We start from the raw sequence: 23,013 nt of genomic DNA, 5'->3' as shown, positions 1-23,013 counted from the left end.
AGAGCTGGCCAAGGACGGCACGCTCAAGAGTTTTGGAGAGAAAAGAAAGAAGGGATACTGGTCTGTAGTTGTTGACATCGGAGGGATCGAGTGTAGGTTTTTTGAGAAGGGGTGCAACTCTCGCTCTCTTTAAGACGGAAGGGACGTAGCCAGCGGTCAAGGATGAGTTGATGAGCGAGGTGAGGTAGGGGAGAAGGTCTCCGGAAATGGTCTGGAGAAGAGAGGAGGGGATAGGGTCAAGCGGGCAGGTTGTTGGGTGGCCGGCCGTCACAAGTCGCAAGATTTCATCTGGAGAGAGAGGGGAGAAAGAGGTCAAAGCATAGGGTAATGCAATGTGAGCAGGACCAGCGGTGTCGTTTGACTTAACAAACGAGGATCGGATGTCGTCAACCTTCTTTTCAAAATGGTTGACGAAGTCATCCGCAGAGAGTGGGGGGGAGGGGGAGGAAGATTCAGGAGGGAGGAGAAGGTGGCAAAGAGCTTCCTAGGGTTAGAGGCAGATGCTTGGAATTTAGAGTGGTAGAAAGTGGCTTTAGCAGCAGAAACAGAGGAAGAATATGTAGAGAGGAGGGAGTGAAAAGATGCTAGGTCCGCAGGGAGGCTAGTTTTCCTCCATTTCCGCTCGGCTGCCCGGAGCCCTGTTCTGTGAGCTCGCAATGAGTCGTCAAGCCACGGAGCAGGAGGGGAGGACCGAGCCGGCCGGGAGGATAGGGGACATAGAGAGTCAAAGGATGCAGAAAGGGAGGAGAGGAGGGTTGAGGAAGCAGAATCAGGAGATTGGTTGGAGAAGGATTGAGCAGAGGGAAGAGATGATAGGATGGAAGAGGAGAGAGTAGCAGGAGAGAGAGAGCAAAGGTTGCGACGGCGCAATACCATCTGAGTAGGGGCAGAGTGAGTAGTGTTGGAGGAGAGCGAGAGGGAAAAGGATACAAGGAAGTGGTCGGAGACTTGGAGGGGAGTTGCAATGAGATTAGTAGAAGAACAGCATCTAGTAAAGATGAGGTCAAGCGTATTGCCTGCCTTGTGAGTAGGGGGGGACGGTGAGAGGGTGAGGTCAAAAGAGGAGAGGAGTGGAAAGAAGGAGGCAGAGAGAAATGAGTCAAAGGTAGACGTAGGGAGGTTAAAGTCACCCAGAACTGTGAGGGGTGAGCCATCCTCAGGAAAGGAACTTGTCAAGCTCATTGATGAACTCTCCAAGGGAACCTGGAGGGCGATAAATGATAAGGATTTTAAGCTTCAATGGGCTAGTGACTGCGACAGCATGGAATTCAAAGGAGGAGATAGACAGATGGGTCAGGGGAGAAAGAGAGAATGTCCACTTGGGAGAGATGAGGATTCCAGTGCCACCACCCTGCTGACCAGATGCTCTCGGGGTATGCGAGAGAGAACACGTGGTCAGACGAGGAGAGAGCAGTAGGAGTAGCAGTGTTTTCTGTGGTAATCCATGTTTCCGTCAGCGCCAAGAAGTCGAGGGACTGGAGGGTAGCATAGGCTGAGATGAACTCTGCCTTGTTGGCCGCAGACCAGCAGTTCCAGAGGCTGCCGGAGACCTGGAACTCCACGTGGGTCGTGCACGCTGGGACCACCACGTTAGAGTGGCAGCGGCCACGCGGTGTGAAGCGTTTGTGTGGCCTGTGCAGAGAGGAGAGAACAGGGATAGACAGACACATAGTTTACAGGCTACAGGAGAGGCTACGCTAATGCAAAGGAGATTGGAATGAAAATTAACTAAACAACTGGGGAAGCGAGAGAGCAGGGCCTCCCTCACTAACCATTCAATTAGAAGTTCGAACTGTTTGGGCATAGACCTGGAAAGTATGACAGAACTTTGCAGGCTATCTCTGCAGTAGATTGCAACTCCCCCCCCCTTTGGCAGTTCTATCTTGACGGAAAATGTTGACATTGGGTATGGAAATCTCTGAATTTTTGGTGGCCTTCCTAAGCCAGGATTCAGACACGGCAAGGACATCAGGGTTGGCGGAGTGTGCTAAAGCAGTGAGTAAAATAAACTTAGGGAGGAGGCTTCTGATGTTAACATGCATGAAACCAAGGTTTTTTCGATCACAGCAGTCAACAAATGAGGGTGCCTGGGGACACGCAGGGCCTGGGTTTACCTCCACATCACCCGAGGAACAGAGGAGGAGTAGGATGAGGGTACGGCTATAGGCTATCAAAACTGGTCGTCTAGAGCGTTGGGGACAAAGAATAAAAGGAGCAGATTTCTGGGCGTGGTAGAATAGATTCAGGGCATAATGTGCAGACAGGGGTATGGTGGGGTGCGGGTACAGCGGAGGTAAGCCCAGGCACTGAGTGATGATAAGAGGTTGCATCTCTGAACATGCTGGTTATAATGGGTGATGTCACCGCATGTGTGGGAGGTGGGACAAAGGAGGTATCAGAGGTATGATGAGTGGAACTAGGGGCTCCATTGTAAACTAAAACAATGATAACTAACCTAAACAACAGTATACAAGGCATATTGACATTTGTGAGAGACATAAAGCGATGCATAAAGCAATCACAGGTGTTGATTGGGAGAGCTAGCTAAGACAACAACAGGTAAGACAACAACAGCTAATCAGCCAAGACAACAACAACAGGTAAAATGGCAATGAATGGGCAGAGAGGGTCGGTTAACTACACACAGAGCCTGAGTTCGCGGCTGGGGCCGACAGATAAACAAAAATAAACAGAATGGAGTACCGTGATTAATGGACAGTCCAGCAGGCATCAGCTATGTAGCCAAGTGATCATAGGGTCCAGGGGACAGCAATAGATGGAATAGGGAAGCCGCGGAGATGTCGCTACTATGCTAGCATGAGGGCGACACAGCGTTTAAAGTTAGCAGGCCGGGGCTAGTAGAAGAGTCTGCTCCGCCGTCCGACAGAGGCCGGTTGAAGGCACAGCGGATGGAGTATTCATCAGCAGACCAGTCGTGGTGGTGCGGCGGGGCGCCGTGTCGACAAAGGATCCAAGCCAACAACTGAGTCGGCCGGGAGGTGGGCCTGGCCTGGCTCAGGGCTAGCTTCGGTACTGGGTCACTCGGTGGCAGCTAGCTAGCTGTGAAGATCTTCCCTGTGGCTCAGTTGGTAGAGCATGGTGTTTGCAACGCCAGCATGGTGTGTGCAACGCCAGTGTTGTGGGTTTGAATCCCACGGGGGGCCAGTACAAAAAAATGCATGAAATTAAATGTATGTATTCACTACTGTAAGTCGCTCTGGATAAGAGCGTCTGCTAAATGACTAAAATGTAAATGTAAGATCAGCAGTAATGGTCCAGGGTTTACGGCAAGAATCCGACGTTGTAGTGGAGAAACAGTCCGATACTGGTAGGCTGGCAAGTATTATCCAGGCTAAAAAAGCGCTGGTATCTGTGCAGAAGGTAAAGGCCGCTAGCAGTGGTTAACAATGACTAAATAGCTTGTAGCTAATTAGCTGGTTAGCTTCTGATGGCTAGGTGGTTCTAGCTATAAGGTCAACAACAACAAAATAGCGGTTCCATATCACATTGGGTGAGGCAGGTTACCGGAAGGTATAATTGATTTAAAATAGAAAAGAGATTGAGAATAAAATTGAAATATATACAGCAATTTGTTCTGAACTGACTTGCCTAGTTAAATAACAGTTAAATAAAATTAAAAAAGAGTAAATGGATGAGGAGAGGGCCTTATGAGTAAAGGGATGAGGGGGGGCATTATGAGTAAAGGGATGAGGAGGGGGGCGTTATGAGGAAAGTGATGAGGGGGGCGTTATGAGGAAAGGGATGAGGAGGAAAGGGATGAGGAGGGGGGCATTATGACTAAAGGGATGAGGAGGAGGGCATTATGAGGTAAGGGATGAGGAGGGGGCGTTTTGAGGAAAGGGATGAGGGGGCGTTATGAGGAAAGGGATGAGGAGGGGGTGTTATGAGGAAAGTGATGAGGAGGAGGGCGTTATGAGGAGGGGCGCGTTCCAGGTTGTATCACAACCGACCGTGATTGGGAGTCCCATAGGGCGGCGCACATTTGACCCAGCGTCATCCGGGTTTGGCCGGTGTAGGCCGTCATTTAAATAACAATTTGTTCTTAACTGACTTGCCTAGTTCAATAAAGGTTAAACATAATAAAACATAAAAAAATAGTAAAGGGATGAGGAGGGGGGTATTACGAGGAAAGTGATGGAGGGGGGCGTTATGAGGAAAGTGATGGAGGGGGGCGTTATGAGGAAAGTGATGGAGGGGGGTATTACGAGGAAAGTGATGGAGGGGGGTATTACGAGGAAAATGATGGAGGGGGGCGTTATGAGGAAAGTGATGGAGGGGGGCGTTATGAGGAAAGTGATGGAGGGGGGCGTTACGAGGAAAGTGATGGAGGGGGCGTTATGAGGAAAGTGATGGAGGGGGGCGTTATGAGGAAAGTGATGGAGGGGGGCGTTACGAGGAAAGTGATGGAGGGGGGCGTTATGAGGAAAGTGATGGAGGGGGGCGTTATGAGGAAAGTGATGGAGGGGAGCGTTATGAGGAAAGTGATGGAGGGGGGCGTTATGAGGAAAGTGATGGAGGGGGGCGTTATGAGGAAAGTGATGGAGGGGGGCGTAATGAGGAAAGTGATGGAGGGGGGCGTTATGAGGAAAGGGATGAGGAGGGGGGTATTACGAGGAAAGTGATGGAGGGAGCGTTATGAGGAAAGGGATGAGGAGCGGAGCATTATGAGGAAAGGGGATGAAGAGTGAGGCATTATGGGTAACGGGATGAGAAGGGGGGCATGATGAGGAAAGGGATGAGGAGGGGGGCATTATGAAGAAAGTGATGAGGAGGGGGCATTATGAGGAAAGGGAATAGTTGGTGGGCATTATGAGTAAGGGGATGAGGTGGGCATTATGAGTAAAGGGATGAGGAGGGGTGCGTTTTGAGTAAAGGGATGAGGAGAGGTGCGTTATGAGGAAAGTGATGAGGAGAGGGCGTTGTGAGAATTGGACATGAAAATAATGAGTGTTTAATGATTAATGATTCCTATCAATAAAGGAAAATCCTGATATAAATACAACATCCCTGTCTAGACGTATGAATTCATGCATAGATATAAATAAAACAACACTAACACATCATTACACTGTACTCTCCATACTCATCAATACACTCCCCACTGGGCACACACTAGTTGAATCAACGTTGTTTCCACGTCATTTCAATGAACCAACGTGGAATAGACATTGAATTGACGTCTGTGCCCAGTGGGTCATACACTCAATTCACAGGGATCATAATTATCACAAACATAACTGCTTTCATATTTTCTATTAATCTGTGTCATACATAGCAGACTGCACATTGTCAATGTAGTCATACTTGAATTATTGTATGTAGGCTACAATTTCCAACTCTTTCCATTTATAGACCAATACAGGTTACAGCAGTCTATTCACAGCTTTCACTGTTGTATTGAGTACTTTATTCAGGGACGTAACTTTCACTGGGGACAGGGGGGACATGTCCCCTCCACATTCTGAAATTGCATTTTTGTCCCCCCCAGTTGTATCATTGGAATGTGATACGAAACAAGGCAACGGTGTACTTTAGGACCATGTAGACTTCTCCGAGCGGTCGGTTAGGCTGTTTGGAGTGTTTAAAAAATATACACATATATATTATTGCCCCCCTCATTTCGAAAGCCAAAGTTGCGACCCTTACTTTTTTTTACCTTAAGCTACCACTTCTGAAGAAAGAAAAACATTCTTTGGAAGTCTGGGCAGAGAAGTAAATGGATGATTGTTTTTCACCAATGCCTAATCACCTCTAAGATGACACCACCAGATGATGGTGGCTGCTCACAATATGTACTGTAAGTCAGAGAGTGTGTGTCTGTTTGTACGAGCATTTGTATTAATATAAACTATAACTAGAAACCCTAAAACACACAGCTTATTCAATGTAAAATGAAATAAAAGAGAAATGTTGGTAAAAAACACACACTATCTAATCATGGCATAGGGTTCTTCAATGACAGACATGTCCACTATATATACAATATATATATATATATATATATATATATATATATATATATATATATATATGTGGACACCCGTTCAAATTAGTGGATTCGGCTATTTTAGTCACATCCGTTGGAAGCAACGTCCAGCACAAGAACTGGAGCTTCATGAAATGGGTTTTCATGGCTGAGCAGCCACACACAAGCCTATCTTTCACTCTATGGACCCCCCCACACTCTCTCTCTCTCTCTCAAAAAAAGAACAGTACACATTACACTCCCAAAGTTCTAAAGGAATAGAGATATTTCAAATGTCATCTCTCTCTCTCTCTCTCTCTCTCTCTCTGTGTGTGTGTCCCTCTCTCTCTCTCTCTCTCTCTCTCTCTGTGTGTGTCCCTCTCTCTCTCTCTCTCTCTCTCTCTCTCTCTGTGTGTGTGTCCCTCTCTCTCTCTCTCTCTCTCTCTCTCTCTCTCTCTCTCTCTCTGTGTCCCTCTCTCCTTTGTCAGTCTCATTCCTTTCCCTTTTTTATTAGTTCTCTGACCCTCGCTCCATCATTCCCTGTCTTCCTCTCCATCTCTCCCTCCCTCTCTCCTGCCAGGTCATACTGACCTTGATGAGGTCTGAAAGGGAAAGAGGAAAGAGGGGGCAGAGAAAATGGAGAGAGAGAGCATGGATGACAGGAAAGAAAGAGAGCATGGATGATGGGAAAGAGAGCGAAAAATGAAAGGACTGGGTGGTAAAGGGAAGGGAAAAGGAGGTGTGGATAAGCTGCCATGATATAAGTATTGTCGTATCAACTGTAATTTCTGTCTTCAATATGTTTATAGCCCAAAGACTATTTATAGCCACAGATGGGTATTTATACAGTTCATTAATGGATCGTTGTGAAGGAGGTAGACATTTTCACTATTCAGTTAAATCCCCATTGAAATGTGAAGGATTAGACTGTGAAATTCAAGAGACTGTGTAAAGACGTGTGTGTCTGTGCTCATGTGTGTGCAAGTGTGTGTTTATGTGTGTGAGTGATAATGATGAATATTCATGAGAACCCGAGGCTGTCCGTAGCCACTGGAAGAGGAAATCAGGGAGAGAGGGAAACAGTGAGACAGGGAGATTGGGAGACAGGGAAAGGAGAGAGAGTGAAAGGGGACACAGAGGCAAGAGGCAGAGGAAGAGAATAGTAATATTAGCTAAGGTTGTATTATGATACTATGTGCTATGCTATTTGAAATGTTGACAGCAAACTACTCCTCATCCATTCTCCTTTAAAAAAAGGCAAAATATTTTCATGAGCTTCTCACTTAACTATTCCTAGCATGGAATGAATTAGTTTCAAATTAAAGATTATACGTTCATTGCCATAAAAACAACCTATTTAACCTCAGACTTTAATTAAAAAGGCTGTTATTTCAACTCAGGGGTTGATATGGTGTGTCGTCACCATAATGGTTAGCATAGTCTCTCCCTACTTGGGCTGTTTACAGGTCACTGGCTGAATCCTCCTCGGGTGATTTTCACATACAGATGCTATAAGGTCATCATCCCAAATCAACTTGTTTCTCAGGCTCTGCTCTTCTCCATAAGGAGCCAGACATACGGGTTATCCATTCTTCAATATCTACCCCAGATGAAACTAAAATATAAGGTATAAAGTACATTATTCATGTAATATCTCAGAAGAACATCTGTATCTGAATTGTGAATATTGATGTGAATATTAAGGTAGTATTATAATACAGTAATAATTATAGGCAATTGGATGAGGAACTAAAAATGGACTGTAAGACAGATATATTCATCATCATATGGAGGTTACAGAGTGAACCCACACTCACATACAGTACTGCAGTATAGTACATACATGGAATGAGAAAAAAGACATGCCATGGCAGAATCATGAGAGATGATGCTACCAGCCCTACCAGTCCAGTCTCCTCTCCCAACTCATTTAGCTCACTAGATGGCACTGGATCAAATGGGATTATCTTTGACCTCAAATCTTCATTAAACTGCAAAAGCAATTATTAACATCACATTTCCTCTTAGAATTAGTGGCATGTCTCTCCCGTGGCAAACTGTATGTGTCTGCATGTGTGTGAATGTGTGTATGGAAATACTAATGCATGCTTTCCTTTGTGTGCTGACTGTGCCTTGTTATGAAAGGAACACATAGAGGGATGTTGTATGGATGAGTGTATATCAGGAGGTGAACACAGTGAGCATTATTGTTTATGTGAATTGGCACATAAACAGGTTTGTGTGTGTGTGTGTGTGTGTGTGTGTGTGTGTGTGTGTGTGTGTGTGTGTGTGTGTGTGTGTGTGTGTGTGTGTGTGTGTGTGTGTGTGTGTGTGTGTGTGTGTTGTGTCTGTGCACACACTGGGCTGACATTATGAGAGCCAACGGCTCCTGTGTCTGATTTCTGATGTGTTCTGATGTGTTCTGATGTTCACAATGAGCCTCCGGTGAGAGGCTGGATGAATCATCAGGAGTAGAACAGAGAGGCAGACAGAGAATAAATGAATAAAAGAGGTAGAGGATAGACGAGAGAAAGGACCTTGGTGTGTAACTATGGGAAACGATTGACCAGTGGCAGCCACTGCTGGTGATTGCAGAGATTGCTATCAGCATACATGTGGTGCTTATTGCCTAAACGCTCAGAGCCCCGTAGATATATAACAAGTGTGCAGTGATTTATGGTGTGTGTTGTACATGTATGCATGTGTGTGTGTGTGTGTGGTCCATCATCCACATGCCTTTTATGTTTAATTCTTGTGTATTTTGTAGAGCTTTGATCTCAATACTGTCCCTTCTAGCTTAAAATGACTTTGTGAGGAACGTACTCTTCTGTGTGTGTGCATACGTGTGTAAGAGAAAGCGGGAGAGAGAAGAGGGAAGAGAGAGGAGGGAAGAGAGAGGGGGAGAGAGAGGAGGGGAGAGAGGGGGGAAAGAGAGAAGGGGAGAGAGAGGAGGGGAGAGAGAGGGGGGAGAGAGAGGGGGTAGAGAGAGGGGGAGAGGGGAAATAGGGGAAAGAGGGAGGGAAAAAGAGAGGGGGAAGAGAGAGAGAGGGTGTGTTATATTTTTAGCTCCACATCTGTGAGTGTGTTTAATCGAGTGTATGCGCGCGTGTGTGTTTGGATTAGTGTCTCCAGTATCTTGCTCGGGGGAAGGTAATATGCTTGTCCGAACAAGCTTCTTTGTCACTCTCTCTCTTTGTAGAGATGGTTTGAAACTGTGGAACAGAGTGAGGGAGAGAGACGAGAGAGGGAGGGAGAAAAAGAGAGAGAGAGGCTAAGGGAGAGAGAGGATGGTGAGCTAATGAATAAGCAATCTTGCATTTTCTACTTTGAGCGCTTGCATCTTGCTAAGACACGCATGCCTGCCTCCTCTCCCTCTCATGTCTTTGTCTCTCTGATCTTTCATTCTTTGTTGTATTTCTTTGCTTTCCTCCATTTCAGTTTACCTCCCCTCTTCCCTCTCTCACCGTGACTCCCAGTGTCCTTCCCTCTAGGTCTTCTGTGGATCTTGTGCAACCTCACTCTCCCGCTCTTTCTTTCTCTCTGTGTGTCTCCCTCTCCCCCTAAATTCCCTCTTGTCTTAGTTTGTGACCCACTGAACCCCCTTTCTCTTTATCCCATGCATGCATAGAAACACATGCACATGCAAACACATACGCATACACATGCACACACACCACACAGACATACTAACACAGACACGGTTAGAGACACAACACACATCGAGAGGGACTTTACCATGGGGAACTCAGTCAAATCTCACTTCTCCAAGAAGGTAAGGTTTTGTGTACTGTGTTCTGGCTGTGGACCACCTGAACCCCTGACTGTCTGTGGTGCATGTCTGTCTCACTATCTGTCCTTAACTTGACTGGAGGCTATTGGACCACACTGGACATGGATCTTTTTTGTATTGACTGTGGGGCATCTCTGTCAGTCTTCTGGTCTGAGGAGCTGTGCTCTCGCTGTTACAGACTAGTTGTGAATATTAGAGGAGACAGGACAACCTAGTGTCTCATGCTATTGTCTCATCCACCCCACTGAACTTCAGGGACTAAAATAGTCAGCTGACCAGTGTAGAATACTGACTGTGAAGCTTGAAATATTTTGTGGACAGGACGACGACAGTATAGATGTACATGGACTATATGAACTCTACCACGCATTAGGACTATATTGTGACTGTTTTTACATATTTATTTGTCATAGATGTAAATATAACAGTTGTGCTGGAGTGACTGTGTGGGAGTCCTTAGTGTAGTAGACAGTGTATTGTGTTGTTCTTGAACCCGCTAGCTGGGATGAGTGGTGTCAATGAGCAGGCTCCTGTCATGATCAACCACACGAGTCAAAGCATCACCACTTCACCTCTTCAGAGGGGATTAAGTGGCGCAGACAAACCAACAGGTGGCGCTAGAGTCTTGAACCCTGCCTGCAGGAGCATGATGGATTTTAGCCTGATCTTAACAGACGCCTTGTGTTCGCACTACGTAGGTTGATTCCAACCAGTTGATGTTCATTGTACTATATAAATGGACTATAGAATGGATATATTGGACTTATCGTGAAGGGATTTTTACATGATCTGCCAGTAGTATATGATTAGTCCATGTACAACAATAATTCAGTGATTTAACAGAAGGATCAACAATGACAGCCATAGCTCTTTAGCTATCTAGTAACTGCACAGTAAAGACAGGATTTCATGTTCAGTGGGAGCATTGCTTCACCACACATCAGTGAGATTCATCCCCTTCAGCAGCTGTACATCCTTGAGCGTGTACAGTACAATATGACAAGCAACTGTTGAAGCCATCTGGTAGCTAGGGAAGTTACTGCTTGACTGCTTCTCACATTAGAATATTGTTTTAGCTGTCATTTCAATGTAATCCATTTTTTTAAACATATGTCTCCACATTAGTAGTGACACACTGGACCTTCAGATAATCAGCACTGCTTCATGCATCACCTGCTGATGTGGTGCACTGCACTGTAGCAGGGCAGGAGCTGGCACTGGAAATGCCACTAACAGATGGAGAGTGAAGGTCATGTACATTGGAGGTGGAGGGCAAATGCAGTGTGTATGTGTGTGTGTGTGTGTGTGTGTGTGTGTGTGTGTGTGTGTGTGTGTGTGTGTGTGTGTGTGTGTGTGTGTGTGGGAGGGGGTCTGGAAAGTGGGCAGGGATAGATGGGGAGAATCTCAAATGCATACTCCTCGTGTCCTCTCTCCTCGCCTCATTCTCAAAACCCATTGGATGAGAAAGCCAGAGGTTTCTCCCCTCTTACTTTCTCTTCCAATGGGTTTTGAGAAGGAGACTAGGTGAGAGGACGCGAGGAGTATGCAATTAGGATTCTCCCATAAAGAGCTCTCTAGCTGAAGAGAAAGGCCATTTTGGGGGAAAACAAACAATGGAAGGAGATAGGTGACTCACCACCTGGTCTTATGAAGCAAAATTAGAATTTCTGTTTTTTTACATTGGATAAAAGTAGAGACTCAGAGCTACAAAATGGTATATCATACACTGCATTTGAGGAACAATGGGAAAATAATTCTGGTTTGAAAGTTGATAAACTTGTAAACTCACTTTTGAGAAAATGACATTTTAGTGTTTCAGTGAGAGAGCTCTTCTTTGTCTACACCCATTTACCATTGTTCACACCCTCTTAAGCTTTAGCCCCACCCATCTCGTTGCATTCAGAGCGCGTGCTTGATGCTCTGGCTGATGTGTTTTCCTTCTGGATGACAGGAAAATATCCTAACCAGCTCTGCTTACAACAATTTCATTGTTTTTTTGCAGACGTTTTCTGACACTGGCCATAGTCAATGGGTGTTGTACACTTTATCTTAAGACATGTAGCTAGCTACCTAGGTAAACAAGGAACCTAGCTAGGTAAACAACATGTAAGATCACGTTAGCTTATGAGCCAGCCACCAAACGTTAGCTAGGGAGCCAGGCAGCTAACGCTAGCTAACAGTACACTTTAGCTTGAAATGAAACCACTTTCTATCAAAATTAGAAACGTGTAATATCTGAAAATGTAGCTAGCTAGACTATTTTACCCGTATACGTCATCATGCATGATGGACGCGTCTCCCTGTCACCGATCCATACCACAAATGTCCTTAGTTTGAAGACGTAATCTGGAAACAGGTGTTTTCCCATCTCTTTAGCTATCATACTCTATTTCAAAACTCGATCCTCCAGAAAGTGAAGAACAACACTTATGCAGCTACATTTAAAAAAAAAGCTGCGTTCAAAAGGATTACCAACACAGACTGACCAGCTCAAATAGACAAAAGCCTTCATTGAACCAATTTTTAACTAGGCAAGTCAGTTAAGAACAAATTCATATGCCTAGTTTCCTGAATCGGTTCACATTAGAGGCATGTCATATAGAGATACAGTACCAGTCAAAAGTTTGGACACACCTACTCATTCAAGGGTTTTACTTTATTTGTACTATTTTCTACATTGTAAAATAATTGTCAAGACATCAAAACTATGAAATAACACATATGGAATCATGTAGTAACCCAAAAATTGTTTAACGCATCAAAATATATTTTAGATTTTAGATAATTGAAAGTAGCCACCCTTTGCAATGATGACAGCTTTGCACACTCTTGGCATGTCTCTCTTTTCACATTTGTCCTCAAAGATCAACTGACAGCATTTTAGCAACATTAAATCTTATTAAAATCTGTTCATATAAACCCCCAGTAAGAATATGACACTTTATTTATTTTTTTACATTTTCTGACAGGCGACCACTTAGATATGGCCATTTTCACGTTTTCATAAATTCTTAGAATGTTTGGGAATTACGTAAAATACAGCGTTTGTGAAAATTCTATAGCAATATAGAGTGGGGAAGCGGACGTAAGTTTGGACAATTAATAGACAGTGCAGTAAATAAAATCTAATAAAAACTTCTGTCTTGTCCAGGACCGGGCTACAGTAGGCAAATAAGCCATTTGTCACACAGGCCTGCCATCATTCACTTTGAACTGGACAATGTGTTTACAGGAAGTTGCAACAGCAAGACTTTAGACCTGTAGAACACAATCGCCAAATGCCACAAAATACACCTGAATGGATTTCTGCAAATATCTAAATACCACGGGAGTCGTCTTACATTTGGGAACTTTACAGTTCTTTTGATCAAACAACATGAAAAGGTAGGCTATCTCTCCCTCAGTTATGCACATCAACAAGATGAACAACTAATGCTAGCCAGAGCAAGATGTGATAAAATCTAACGAAGGAACATTTTATAAACCCTATCAAACTTTTCAGCTAGTTGGCCTTCAAAATTGCACTGATAAACGATGGGGAATTGTAGTCTTCTGCAGCTTTTCTGCCAATGCATGCTTGTCCCAACCAAGCACCCAAGCTTACTGGCTAAAGATGGTTAGCTTGCTAGCTAGCTACTTACAGACACAAATGAGAGAATACCTCACTCTGACCATTTTTCTCACCCTAGCAGAGTTGGTTAGGCTGTTTACATGTTATCTATAGCGTTTACTATTACTTTTTTTGCCTACGTTTACTGACACCGATCATATTCAACAGGTGTTGCGCGTACGTAAATTCATCAGTTATTCTGGGCTCTGGCACTCAGATGAGAGTGCTCTGAAATTGGAGTAGCTAGCCAGAGGGAATTTGCAAACGCAAGAGATATGCTAACTGGATAACAGTTGTTCAAATTCTTGCTAGCTAACCAAATGACATTCCCAACCTTCGTTACATTTGTTCGTTTTTACCAAATTATTGAGACATTGAAACTGAAACGGTGCATCCCGAATGGAGGCAGCAAACAATGTACCAACCTGATAGCAATATTGTTCAGACTACCAAGAAATGTATTGGTGAATTATATGAATCATACATTAAACTGCATCCATCTATTCTGCCAACAATGCTGTCAGTTCCACTTTAAGTTGACTGCTCAGTGTTCCATGTATAGTGACACTTTCTGTCATAAGCCAGTCAGCATTCTAGTCTCTTACCGCAGCTCCTCTCTGTCCACTGATGTCGCTTTTCTCTTTGTCTGTCATTACACTGCAGAAAGGTTGGCCCTTATTTTTTTTTACTTTTAAAGGTTTCTTATGGTGGCCGATGTTCCCTTCCTATTTAATTAACCTGCTCTGTCTGTAATTAGGTCTGTGCGTTGTGTGGCCTGTCACTGCCCCCGGGTCCACAGACAAATGAGTCATTATAATGTAATGGCTGGAAGGATTTCCTTCTTTCCATCATTGGGACAATGGTTAATTGGAATGAGCACGAAGCCATCCGTCTCTTTTATATGCGTGTGGCTTTCCTGTCGTGAATAAAACCCTGTATTTAAATGGTATTTAGACAAAATGATGGATTGAGAACCTTACATTTTTAACCAATAATGAGTGTGATCATTGTCTGGGTACCTTACACAGGGATCATTGTGCCACTATTACACTGTGCATATGTCAAAAGCAGAATGGTTTGCAGATATTTGTTTGGGTCTTCCTGCGTGCCCACTCTTGGATTGTGCTGATTGCCTTAGTTAGCTGTTGTGTCCCTTTGATTATCTAACCCTAGCAGTGTGCGGAGTCAAATCAGTGTCCTCAGCTGTACGGAGACATCTTTGGGATGGGTGGCATTAATTGCCCCGTTCACTGAACCCAATCGCTGACTGTGTTCCTTCCACATGACTGACACCTTAACTAGCCCCATTACTATCCTGACCTCTGACCTCACTCACAGGGACTAACAGACATGTTCTCAGCCTCTCCACCACCACCTCCACTTCCGTCCACCCACCCTCATACCAGCTAGCCCCTTGTTGTTGACTGACTCCATGTTGTCAATCCACAAGCTGAGTCACAGTCTGTATACCTGTCTCTGCCCCTGCGCCTCTATCTCCTGGCCCCACACCCTGGATGTCTGTGGCCCCAGGACCAGAAGAAGAACTACAGAGCAGTGCAGTCCTGTGAGGAGGGGACTGGGGGGGCCTATCTTGAGCCACTAGTGGCTATGGCTCAGAACGGAGGCAACATGCACAACGTACTGGGGCCTGCCTGCATCTTTCTACGCAAGGGCTTCGCTGAGAGCCGGCAGGCTGTACGTAAGTCCAGACACAAACAGACACATGCCCATAATGCATGCAGAGACACATTTACAGTTTGTAGCTACACGTAAGAAAACAACAATTTTCATACAAACTTACACCCAATCATACAGACATTTTGTCTTTGTCTGCTTCTTTTTCACCCACGTTGACCAATACACTCCTTATGGACTCAAAGAAGAAGGTAATGGACTCAAAATATCTGCAGTAACCTACATATAGAATGCTTGTCAGTTGGTGTGAAAATGAGCGCGTGCGACTGTGTGTGAGTGTTAGCACTCACTTCCATTTGTGCCACTCTGATAGAATGTAAGTGGTTGTGTTCCATGTTGTATTACCTTGACAGAATGTTAGACTGATTACTAAAGTCTGTGGAGCAGCAACAGGGTCATCTGTCTTCGTCTGTCTCAGTCTCACTGTGATCAGTAGACTCAGTAGCAAGGCATTGTCATTAAGTGAAGATGTGCACTGACCTCTCCTTGGTAGACTGGCACCGTTCATAGCCTGTCATGATGATGTGTTCTGTTCTGTGATGCTATTAGGGGATGCAGGGGTGGGGTCGAGCTAATTCAAAGGCTAGACGTTAAACTTAAGAGAGAACAAATGGAACTCCTTCACCCTATGTTCCCCCAGGACTCACCACCAATCCTCAAAGTTGGCATGCACCTCTCAGCTAAGTAGATAGGCTACTCAAGCATCAAACAAATGTTCTAAACTAAGTTGCATTTGGGTTCATCATTACATGATTTAACACCAAAAAAAACTGTGATTGCACATGTAACAAATGTACTCTAAGATGTATTACGATTGTTAAGTTGATGATATCTCACACAAGAGTTTTGTAATTTCATGAGCCATCACTTGTAGAATGCCACTTGCTGGATCCTAACCCTGACTTGTGATTCTTTACAGGATAGAGAGCTGAGGCCGGAGGAGATGGATGGTAAGTTTCATTATACAGGAGCAAACAGTATGAATTACAATGAGCTTTCAGATTGCGTATTGGACTGTAGCATTCCCAGGGGAGAACAACTGCCCCCTCATTGAAGCCACCGAAGTCCAAGGCTGACTACGGTACTGCAGGCAAGGTTAGATCCCTCATTATAGTGAATGGAAAAATGGCAATCTTCATGGACAAGCTTCGTGTAATACACCAGATGTAGGTCCTTGAACCAATTATTTATAAATCGCACACAGAAGTGATAAGGATATTTTAGTTGCTAATGGCAGCCTGCAGTAACCCAGTCGGCCTTCAACTGCGTTGCTCAATGAGACGGGGCAGCACTGAGCTAACCTGCAACGTCACTTCCTGGAGTAGCTCAAACTGCTCATGTTGTGTCTCCATGAGATGCCATTTTAACTGACAACAGTTGGCTTCAATGCGCTATTGAGTCTTCACATAGGAATGAATGGTGTCACGTGATCAATGGCTTTGTACATTCATATATATACAGTCATTGAGCAGTCCTCACTGGTTTAGATCCATACAAACAAAGGATCTGCCTGACCTTGGTAAAATCTCATTCTCGTGTTGAGTGCCTTTGGAATATTTTCAGCCTGTTTCATGCTTACCTCTCACTCTCCCTCGTATGTTTATTATAACACCACACTCATTGTAGTAGTTCAAATAATAAGCCAACTGATGTAATGTGATTAAAAAGCACAATTGATCTTTCACACTATGCTTTCCTCTCTCAGAGTTGCGCGAGGCTTTTAAAGAGTTTGACAAAGACAAAGATGGCTTCATTGGCTGTAAAGACCTAGGCAACTGCATGAGGACCATGGGCTACATGCCTACTGAGATGGAGCTGATAGAACTGAGTCAGCAGATCAACATGAACTGTGAGTAACCGTACGTACGGTATGTGTGTCTATAAACGGGAGCATTATGGGAGGTCCTGCGTTCCTTTTTTCTATGCTCTTGCATTTTCCTCTATCCTTTTCTCTTTTGTTACACTCTCATATTATGTCCTTTCTTCCTTCTTTCTCTCTATCTCTAATTCATGCTCTATGTACCCCCGTCCCCCGTCCCCTTCCACTAACACACACTAAAAGACACTTGCACACACCATTACACACAGAGGCTCTGAACATTCAAGGTCCAATACCTCTGATGTAGATCCCTTTAACAATTAACCCTGAAAAGAACATAACATTTGCTTCTATAAATACTATCTGGGCTTGGAGAAAATTGATGACTGAATATGATGTAGACACGACAGTAGCTTAAATTTTGCCAGTCTTTTCTCTCTCTCCCCTCTTTCAAGGCTGCGTATTTCTGTCATTGTACAAATGTCCCTGTAGATGTATTCTTGCGACATGTTTTGTGAATTTACATCTGACATCCTTCAACCTACGTTTATTCTTCATCACACAGTGGGAGGACATGTGGACTTTGAGGACTTTGTGGAGTTGATGGGGCCCAAACTTCTGGCTGAAACAGCAGATATGATCGGGGTCAAGGAGCTAAGGGATGCTTTCAAAGAGGTGAGGATAAGAGATTGAGAGAGAGAGGAGTGGTATGGAATGGAAAAATAGTGAGAACTTTTTTTTTTTTACATATAAATGAGATAATAGAGAAAGAAAGAACAAAATCTGAAGGGGATGAAAGAAAGCTAGAAAGATTTAAGCTAAAATAAATTTCATTAAGTGAGGAGAAGCATTCATGTGTATGGGGAACTCATTAGTAATATAGGAAAGACGACGGTATTGGGGAAAGAGCAGAATACAATACTGCATGATTAACTAGTTCATTATTAATTATTTTATTCTCTCCTTCTCTCTCAGTTTGACACAAATGGTGATGGCCAGATCAGCACATCGGAACTCAGAGAAGCAATGAAGAAACTTTTAGGTCAACAGGTAAGAAAAGTGGTCCTTCTGTTTGAGTTTTTCCATCTTTCACTCAACCCATCCACGCATCTGTCTGATCATGTCACACTGTAGCCTACATTTGAGTAGTGCTTTTTCTCAGTTCTTTCCCTGTTCTACTAGGTTGGTCATAGAGACCTAGAGGACATCCTACGGGACATTGACCTGAATGGAGACGGCCATGTAGACTTTGAAGGTGAGCTACAGTATCTCAGTAGGTTCTAAGACACCTCCTTGTAGGATGTTATTTGACAGGTATTACAGTGCATTCGGAAAGTATTCAGACCCCTTGACTTTTTCCAAATATTTGGTACGTTACAGCCTTATTCTAAAATGGATTAAATCGTTTTTTCGCCCTCATCAATCTACACACAATACCCCATAATGACAAAGCAAAAACAGGTTTTTAGAAATTTTTGCTAATTTATAAAAAATACAAAGCTCTGTCAGGTTAGATGGGGAGCGTCATTGCACAGCTATTTTCAGGTCTCCAGAGATGTTCAATCGGGTTCAAGTCTGGGCTCTGACTGGGCCACTCAAGAACTTTCAGAGACTTGTCTTGAAGCCACTCTGCATTGTCTTGGCTGTGTGCTTCGTGTCGTTGTCCTGTTGGAAGGTGAACCTTCACACCAGTCTGAGGTCCTGAGCACTCTGAGCATGTTTTTCTTTTTTTTTATACATTTGAAAGCATTTTTAAAAATCTATTTTTTGCATTGTCATTATGCGGTATTATGTGTAGATTGATGAGGAAAAATGTAATTTAATAAATTTTGGAACAAGGCTGTAATGTAACAAAATGTGGAGGGGTCTGAATACTTTCCGAAATCACTGTATGTTCATTATTATTTCGTTGGATGATATTGCAGCGCTTGACAAATCCCTGTCATGGTCCACTGTTCATATCAGGGGAGAACGACAGCCCCCTCTCATTGAAGCCATAGAAGTTCAACGCCCACTGCGGTATTGCAGTTAGCAGAAAACAGGATGCCCCACTATACTGTAGTATATGGAAAAATGGCAATCTTCGTGGTCAAACTTTGTGTAAATAACAAACAAAAAAATTTAAGACAATCATGATACCAGTAATTGCTTCTAATACACCAGATGTAGGTCCTTGAACCAATTATTTTCAAATTGCACACAGAAGGATAATTTAGTTGCTAATGGCAGCCTGCAGTACCCGGTCAGCCTTCAATTTGAGTTAACCAATGAGACGGGGCAGCACTGAGCTAGCCTGCAACGTCACTTCCTGGAGTTGCTCAAACTGCACATGTTATGTCTTCATGATATGCCATCTAAACCTTAATTTGGCTTCAATGCGCTATTGACTGTTCACATAAGAATGAATGGTGTCATATGATTGATGGCTTTGTCAATTCATATATACAGTCCAGAGGAGGCTGTTGGAGGAGCTATAGGAGGACAGGCTCATTGTAATGGCTAGAATGGAAAAAAGGGAATGGTAGGAAATACATCAAACAAATCCTTTTGCCAGCGCTGGCGTTGCAGACGGATATATCGGGCCGCTAATATATATATATTTTTTTTATTCTGATTTTTCAGGGGGTGCTGCAGCACCCTTCAGTGGCTATGCCAATAATCCCGTCACAATAATCCCGTCACACACACACATACCCAAGCACATACATATACACACTCTCTCAGTGCCAATCCCCAAAGATACAGTTTGAGGCAGGCTGATACTCTAGCATCATGCTAAGAGTGAGGTGGGAGGATGAAGGGAGTCAGGCTGTCTGTCAGATTATCTCCACACCAAAGGATTATGTCACCTCACAGATTACCAAGAGAACAAGGGAAGCATACCGCCAGTGGGACAAAAATAGCAATGTGCTGGTATTCTTACTAGAGTCATCCGTACGCTCTGCTTTCTCCAAACGTTAGATTCGCCCACACGTCTTACGCTCTAAATACATTCATATTTATAATCCACAGTGCTCATTTAGAAATAGAATCGTTGCTATGAAAATGTATTTATTTTTATTGGCTGATAGCAGCACATACAGTTCTTAAAAGCACTGTGACCTTCAGTACCATGCATTCCCTACACGTTAGGGCAGGGATCATCAACTAGATTCAGCCGCTGGACGATTTGTCTTGAGTGGATGGTCTGGGGGCCGGAACATAATTACAAATCATTTGTAGACTGCAAATTGACCGCAAGAAGCCCAAACATATATAACATTTGACTAAAACATGATCATTTCAAAAATGGCTTACATTTGTTTACGATCACATATACAGTGGGAATTTATGCCTGGGAATATTTTGGAACAGATTTCCAAAATCAAAATCTCTTGGAGCTGATCTGCTGGTGTTTTACAGTCTTTTATGGGGGGGGGGGGGCAAATAAAATCACCCGTGGGCCAAATTCGCCAGTTGGGGATCAGGCCCTACACTTTATGTGAATCGTGTTCACACTCTTTCTCTGTTGTTGTATTATTGTCTCTCGGTTTTATTAATCTCTCTCTTTTACGAATCTCCCTCAGAGTTTGTGCGCATGATGTCTCGCTGAGTGTAGGTCATGATACCTTTCCTGGTAAGAGAGGACGAGAAGGAGAAGAAGAAGTGAAGGAGAGGCAGAGATGGCAGAGCCCTTACCGACAGACCTCTTACCTCAGACTTCTGAACTACAGAAGGAGAAAACGACATATCAACCCCGCTCTGCTACTGCCACATTTGAAGACATGCACAGAAGCTGAAGGAACAACATCAGTGATCATGATGATGCTGTTACTGCTGTCTCTAAGAGCAAAACAGAACAACAGCCAGCCTCCCACAGTTTTACATTGTACATTTCAGATATTAGAGAAAACATATCTAGGTGTTTACAGGGTCTAAAGAGCAATGTGATGTTTGAGCTACTTACACTCATTGCCATGGTTGGTTAATGCTGTAGCAAAGTAAAGGAGACACATTTACATTTTTAGCACTTTCTTTCTTATGCCAACGTCTCCTATAACTATTCTAAAGCAGCATATTCCCCTCTGGGGCTTTGGACTCCTAAGATAAACTTTTTAATGGCAATATTATTATATCAGTGTACCAACTCTCAAAATATGTATTGTTTGTATGTGCGTTCTTGTGTGTTTGTGCACCTCAATTATCCTTTACTGTAAGATTCCATATGTCTTAAGCTACTGTACAGTTAGTGTCAAACCCATGGCATATGCTGGCTCTATCTTGAATTACATGCCATGTATTACCACGGATGCACTTTTTTAGATTTTATCATTATCAACACATCGAGTTACATTATACGAGTTTTGAACATAGATGGGTACCTGCTTTGATAAATGGAAGATCCGTTTCATGAGAACCGAATACTCTGGGGAATGCGGTAGCAATCATAATTAATTGGTCTTCTTCTGGCCAAGCCAACACACAGTTTTTCACATTGTTTTGCATGAATACTAAGAATGCATGCTCCACTTATGATTTAACCAGACACACTGTCACTTCCCATGCAAATAAACAATGTGCACCACAAACAAACATACACACAGTATATTATTGTGGTGATCAACATAACACTGAAACCTGTGTGAAAATGTGTGTGTCTGTGTGTATATGTTTGTGCGAGCGTGTGTGTGTGCGCGTGTGAGAGATCAGTGTGTATTTATGTACTGATGAGAGTGTTTATGTATGAGTGCTTGTGTTTTTTTGTGCGAGTCTCCCTTAGGCAGTCTTAATTGTGACTTTGCACGTGTCTTACTTGTGTGATTCTATGCATGCCAAATAGTAAAACAATTTGTAGCATAGTAGATGAGAATAAAGATTTTTGTTGCAAAAACACTGTGTGTGTGTGTGTGTGTGTGTGTGTGTGTGTGTGTGTGTGTGTGTGTGTGTGTGTGTGTGTGTGTGTGTGTGTGTGTGTGTGTGTGTGTGTGTGTGACCTCTGTCTGCATTCAGAGCAAACAGTCAGAAAGGACCTGAACTAGCTGGATATACACCCATTAGCCTATAGGTTGCAAAAACCTGTCAGATCAGAAATAATATCCTTGATTACAAAATATTTAGAGAATATGAATATGCATAGACCGACTCGAATTTCAACAGGGACAACTCCAATAAAGTGTTTTTTTCTCAAAGTTGGCAGGATGTCACGTGCATCACACTTATATCTGTACACTCGTAACAACCTAAGCATTACAAAACTTATATTAGATCAAATAAACCTCACATATCAAAATAGCAATTCATTTTTATCTTAACTAATTTCGACACTCATTGCCCCGCCATAAAAAACTCCCTCACTTGCTTAATAATTTATTATCTGCTTGTGGGCAGATTTGGGGTGAAATAAACCTTCTCACTTCACCTCTTCTTTGCTATTAGTTAGAAAGGTAAAGGTATTTTTTGTTGGTGGAGAAAACATTTTGCAGATTTTAAGCAAATTTCTGCCATTCTACACAGTTTGGCATGGAGCTGAGAGACAATTTTACAGTTTTAATTCCTGCAATTCTATGCATTTTGCCATAGCTCATGCTATGTTCCTCTGGTCAAACATTATAACAAAACTAATTTAGTAAGCTGCTCCCAGACTGTCTAACTTTTATTTGATTGTTAGTTCTCAAATATGGTGTTATTAGAAAATATGTATAGTTCCATTTCTTTTCTGCATGCTTTCTATCTGGTTTTGGTTGTTTAAATTGACACTGAAACTGCTTTTTCATCCCGAAAACGAACACTAAGAGACCTGCCTAAGAATTTTCTATACAAAAAAAAACTGTAATTAGCTCCATATTAAAGGAATAGTTTTAGGTTTTGGCAATAAAGCCATTTATCTACTTCCCCAGAGTCGGGTGAACAGGAACACTCCTGGAACTTCTGCAGTGATCTTAGACGTTCAAACCAGATGGAACCCCCCCTCCCTTCTCGGGTGCACTGCAGACCAGACTCAGGTTTAAACAGAGAGGATTAGCTCGCAGTAAGAGGTCGATGATTGCAGACAGGGAGGGAGTCATGCTAATGATTGATGATGAGTTTCTCATATACGTTTCCTAATTTGCATATTTTGTGAGTATAATCGCAAT

General features: G+C 43.3%; 1 protein-coding gene across 4 annotated transcripts in view; it reads left to right on the top strand.

Moving 5' to 3' along the window:
- Positions 1-21,770, top strand: part of LOC115149167 (calcium-binding protein 1) — a 34,949-nt gene extending 13,179 nt beyond the window's left edge. Inside the window, exons 1-9 of one of the 4 annotated variants that reach the window (XM_029691762.1) lie at positions 9,101-9,758; positions 14,917-15,081; positions 15,267-15,272; positions 16,001-16,031; positions 16,787-16,930; positions 17,466-17,575; positions 17,876-17,950; positions 18,083-18,155; positions 20,467-21,770. In XM_029691762.1, coding sequence (XP_029547622.1) covers positions 9,621-9,758; positions 14,917-15,081; positions 15,267-15,272; positions 16,001-16,031; positions 16,787-16,930; positions 17,466-17,575; positions 17,876-17,950; positions 18,083-18,155; positions 20,467-20,492 — 768 coding nt within the window. In that variant the 5' untranslated portion in view covers positions 9,101-9,620 and the 3' untranslated portion in view covers positions 20,493-21,770. Of the gene's footprint in view, positions 1-9,100; positions 9,759-14,916; positions 15,082-15,266; positions 15,273-16,000; positions 16,032-16,786; positions 16,931-17,465; positions 17,576-17,875; positions 17,951-18,082; positions 18,156-20,466 lie in introns of those variants that run through there. The other 3 variants (XM_029691760.1, XM_029691763.1, XM_029691761.1) reach the window with 3 other exon arrangements.
- The last annotated feature ends 1,243 nt before the right edge of the window (positions 21,771-23,013 follow it).

Source organism: Salmo trutta, chromosome 15 (assembly GCF_901001165.1).
Source record: "Salmo trutta chromosome 15, fSalTru1.1, whole genome shotgun sequence".
Taxonomy (NCBI): Eukaryota; Metazoa; Chordata; class Actinopteri; order Salmoniformes; family Salmonidae; genus Salmo; species Salmo trutta.
Note: the sequence above shows the minus strand (reverse complement) of the source record. Positions and strands in the feature narration are given on the sequence as shown.